The following is a 4,638-nucleotide window of genomic DNA, read 5'->3' on the forward strand; positions in this document are numbered from 1 at the left end:
GTGTGATTTTCTTATCCTCACTGGCATGTCTACTGGTGTTATTGTTAGGCGGTCATTTGGGCCACCATATCTTTGAGACTGAGTGGGAGCCTTCCTGTCATGTCTATAAGACACTGTCTAGCTACAGTTTCAATGGTCTCCTCGATCTTATAACCATTCTGTCCCATTTTCCATAAAGGTCCCTGAGTCTTAGGTGTAGAAGTTGTGTTAGAGATATAATTCTTTGGCTTTTGCATCCTTATAGGCACTTATTTGAAATACCTTGACAAGTTGTGGATTTTCTTGGTAGGTTCAGTCTTCTCCAAAAGGAAATCTCTTTAATAATAAATGTGATAGATTTCTTTTTTTTTAACTAATAAAAAATTGTATTTACTTAGAAGCATTCAGAATGTCAACAAAACAGCCGCAATTTTTTTTTTTTTGCAATTACAGAGTGGTATTCAGTTAACAGAACAACAATTATCTTCGTATAAGCTGCATCACAGACAACTGAAGATGGAAAAAAACCAAAAAACAAAAAAACAAAAACAAAAAAGGGGGGGGAAAGAAAAGAAAAATTAACAAAACAAAACCTACCATCCCCATATATAACTAATTTGTTCTGTGCACCAAGAACCTGCTTTAAATTTCCATGCCAATTTACAACCCCCAGACTGTACCAGGCAAGGTCAGTGGCCATTGAAAATACCACCAGGACAGGGCTAGCTAAAGACACATTCGGTAGTGTGTTAACTATACAAAAAAAGACACTGTACAGTTTAAAAACAAATCTTACACAGCCTTACATTTCAATTTTTTTTCTTTAAAAAGAGGGAGTTGTGTACAGGGGGGTTAAATGCTTTATAGACAAGAAAAAAAACTGTGCTAGAACCAACTTATTCATCATCATCTTCTTCTTCCTCATCCTCATCTTCCTCTTCTTCCTCCTCTTCCTCATCTTCTTCATCCTCCTCATTGTCTTCCTCTTTCTTCTTTTTCCTGCTCTTTTCAGCCTTGACCACCCCCTTTTTCGCTGCATCAGGCTTTCCTTTAGCTCTGTGGGCAGCAGTATCCTTTTTGTGCTTCTCCTTCAGCATGGCCGCCTTCTTCCCACAGGGCTGCTTGTCGTCCGCAGCCGTATCGTTCCACATCTCTCCTAGCTTCTTTGCAACATCACCAATGGATAAGCCGGGGTGCTCTCCCTTGATTTTGGGGCGGTACTCAGAACAGAACAAGAAGAAGGCCGAAGGAGGCCTCTTGGGTGCATTGGGGTCCTTGAACTTCTTTTTGGTCTCCCCTTTGGGGGGGATGTAGGTTTTCATTTCTCTTTCGTAACGAGCCTTGTCAGCGTTTGCCATGTCTTCAAATTTCCCCTTTTCCTTGGCAGACATGGTCTTCCACCTCTCTGAGCACTTCTTGGAGAACTCTGAGAAGTTGACAGAAGCATCCAGGTGCTTCTTCTTGTGCTCCTCCCGGCAGGTTTGCACAAAGAATGCGTATGAAGACATTTTGCCTCTCGGCTTCTTAGGATCTCCTTTGCCCATGTTTAGTTGATTTTCGTCCGCGAGGCTCAGAGTCACCCGGTTGCCCGTCCGGCTCACGCTTGCCCCGGCGCTGTCTCTATGGAGCTCAATGTACTGCCGTGATAGATTTCTTATTATACTATAAGGATAGGCATTTAGATTGGGTGACATTTTGGGAGGGACTTTAATCCCAGCACTCAGGATACAGAGGCAGGTGGATCTGTGTGTGAGTCCAGCCTGGTCTGTAGCTCCTGGCCCTGCTTCCACACCCATAAATGCTTGACTGCCCATGATCATAACCAGTGAATCTTGGAAGTGAGAGCAAACCAGAAAGGGCTAGGAGATAAAGCCGTCGGGTGGTGGTAAGCACTCAAGAAACAGACTTCCAGGGAGGCAGGCTTCAGTGAGACAGCTCATTTAATTTGAGGAAAAATTTTGTAGTAGGTAGAGGCTTTCGAGGTGAATGGACATCATTCACAGGGGCCAAGCTGTTGGGAATGCCTTATTTGCATGAAGAGGAATACCAAGTGCTTGTTGAACAGGACCTTATACTGTGAGAGGAAGTTTGTCCTGTATTCTGGTCACCAGGCTATGTGACCATCTCAAGTTTTACAGAGCTTGGGACTCTAAGGCTACAGGCACCAGGACACACAGGCAGTCCTCCTCTTACCTGTGTCAAGGTGAGATTTGGGGGGTTGGACACATCTCAACCTCACTCTTAATCCAGACTGGCTTTCCTTGTTGCACTGATCCCCAGCCCCACATCTCCCCCTTTTTGTTTTATAAAGGGGAGGCATCATCATGATGGCTAGTCATCAGTCTCTAGGTTGGGAAGGGTTTGGTATTGAACCAGAACCTACATGGTAGTGACTCTGTCAATGTTGCTTAATTTCTCTTATTTCTCTTTTAGAAAATGGATGAAAACAAGGGCCAGGAGCATGAAAGTTCTAATGGCCAGTAGGGATTGTGATCCTCAAAGGCTCCTGGCACCCTTTTGGAGGGCAATCTCCTGTTCCTAAGAATTTGTTGTGTCTGCAATAAGTTTCTGTAGCAAAAATTGCAGTGGTGGGTATTGGGTGGATTACGAGGGACTAGGTGGTAGCTGAGTTATAAAGGAGAGTAACAAACACAGCCATAAAAACGAAGGGGACTGAGGCGTGTGGAGGACATATGGTCTTGGGCAGCAGCTATTAGTTCATGGATGTTCTTCCAGATCTTGTTATCCAGTCAGGCAGGGGTGTTGTCTCCTTCACCTCCTCAGTCCTTGACCCATCAATGAAAGACTGTCCAGCTTTGTGTTTTGTGGGTTGATATCAGAAATGTCTGACTGGGACTCAAATAGGGCTGGGCAGGTCCTGTTGAAAGAAGGAAAACCCCTTCCTATTGTGATAATATGCTTGGGTCCTTTCCGTATTCCATGTAAGGCATCAGAATTGTTCCTGTTGTGTGCCAGTTGAGGAAGAGAGGAGGATGTTTGAATTTTTGTAAATGTTAAATATAGTTAAGAGTGGGTATGACTAGATCACATAGTATCAGAAGTTGGTAATGCAAAATTATAAAAGATAAAAATCAATACCCCTCCCCAGCTGTAAAGCCTAAAAACCAAAAGGAGATACATTCTGGCAAGATATTCCCCATGGTACAATGATGGCACATTTATCTTGTGGTAACAAACAGCTGTCTAACTGAATACAAGCCTACCTGATGGAAGGAACGCATGCCTACTCTTCTCATCTGCAATGAGTGGGTCTATTAGCAACATACATTGCTAACTGTATGTTGGTGTTAGGATTTTGTTTTTTAAGTTGAAACTTGAATGGACAGAACACTCTCCACAGTAGAGTGGAGAGTGGAGAGTGGGATATTACTTTCTCACATACTCTGGTGCCTCACCTTTGACCATGTCCCCTGGAGGGGGAGACCTGGTGGCACTCAGAGGAAGGACAGCAGGTTACCAAGAAGAGACTTGATACCCTATGAACATATACAGGGGGAGGTAATCCCCCTCAGGAACAGTCATAGGGGAGGGGAATAAGGGGAAAATGGGAGGGAGGGAAGAATGGGAGGATACAAGGGATGTGCCAACAGTGACAAACCCATATTTTTGGTGATTGAATTGGGGAATATGCCATCCCATTTTCCTGTAATTGAATACGTTTATTAACGGTATAACTAATTTCCACAGTTTCATTTAAAATATTTTTATCACACAGCAGTTCCCTCTTTGGTTCACCTTGCACAACCCTAGACTCCAGTCCTGGTCATATTTCCCCAACCCCCCTTCAGCGGGAGCAACAGAGGCGAGTGTCACCACCACCACCACCACCACCCCTGCCCAAGGACACACAGACAGGACCTCAATGATGTCACTCACCAGGTGTGCATTCTTGGGAAGCCACCTCCAATGCTGCCCAGGGCCAGAGTGTGTGACCTCATCTGCCACCACAGGATTTCATTTCCACCCCTCCCTCACCTGCCATGTAAACAAAGCTAACCTTAACCTATGGATTCACCTTTGACCTCTTAGGGGATAGGGGGAATGTTCAGACCTGCAGTCTGCCTCACTTTCCCCTCTGTGTGTCTACTTTAAGTTCCCCACTTCCCCCCAGCCTGTCTCCGCATGACATCACGGCCCCCTCCATCCGCCCCCTGCAACATAAAGGAACAACACACTACACACTACAACTCTGTGACCCATGACCCTGTGATGTCACTTCTGCCCACTTCATAAACAAGCCAGAAGCCAGTGTATACGTGTAGCAGTGGACCACTCTTCCCCCACCACCACAGGCCACACCTGTGCCTCAGTTTCCCCTCCATGACCCGCTTAACCTATACACTGAGGCCCAGACTCTTAACCCCTGCCTCAGTTTCCTCTCTGTGCCTTCCAGTGCTGGGTGTGACTCCAGTGACATCACAATCACCCCAGGATCTAAACAAGCTGCACACATCCCTACACCTTAGCATATACTTTGAGGCCAGGCCTCCCCGCTGAGTCACCTGAATCACACAGAACTGGTCCAGACCAGTCTCCTGTGGCTGCTGTTGTGGCTGCTGACCCTGTGACCTCACTGTGACCCCGCCCTCCCGCCCCAGGGATAAAAACACCCAGGGCACTGCGGAGCTGAAAGAAGTC

At 45.9% G+C, this 4,638-nt stretch overlaps 1 protein-coding gene across 1 annotated transcript; it reads right to left on the reverse strand.

Moving 5' to 3' along the window:
* Window positions 1-389: 389 nt before the first annotated feature.
* LOC311580361 (high mobility group protein B1-like) lies at window positions 390-1,615 on the reverse strand. The gene has a single exon (XM_084751855.1). It carries the CDS (start codon window positions 1,521-1,523, stop codon window positions 876-878), a length of 648 nt encoding a protein of 215 aa, XP_084607981.1. The 5' UTR covers window positions 1,524-1,615; the 3' UTR covers window positions 390-875.
* Between the last annotated feature and the right edge of the window lie 3,023 nt (window positions 1,616-4,638).

The sequence above is a fragment of the Acomys minous genome (assembly GCF_964271855.1).
Source record: "Acomys minous genome assembly, chromosome: 2".
In the NCBI taxonomy this organism is placed as follows: domain Eukaryota; kingdom Metazoa; phylum Chordata; class Mammalia; order Rodentia; family Muridae; genus Acomys; species Acomys minous.

Coding starts and splice junctions, on each gene's coding strand:
- LOC311580361 (XM_084751855.1), bottom strand. CDS start 1,523: ATGGGCAAAGGAGATCCTAAGAAGCCGAGAGGCAAAATGTCTTCATAC.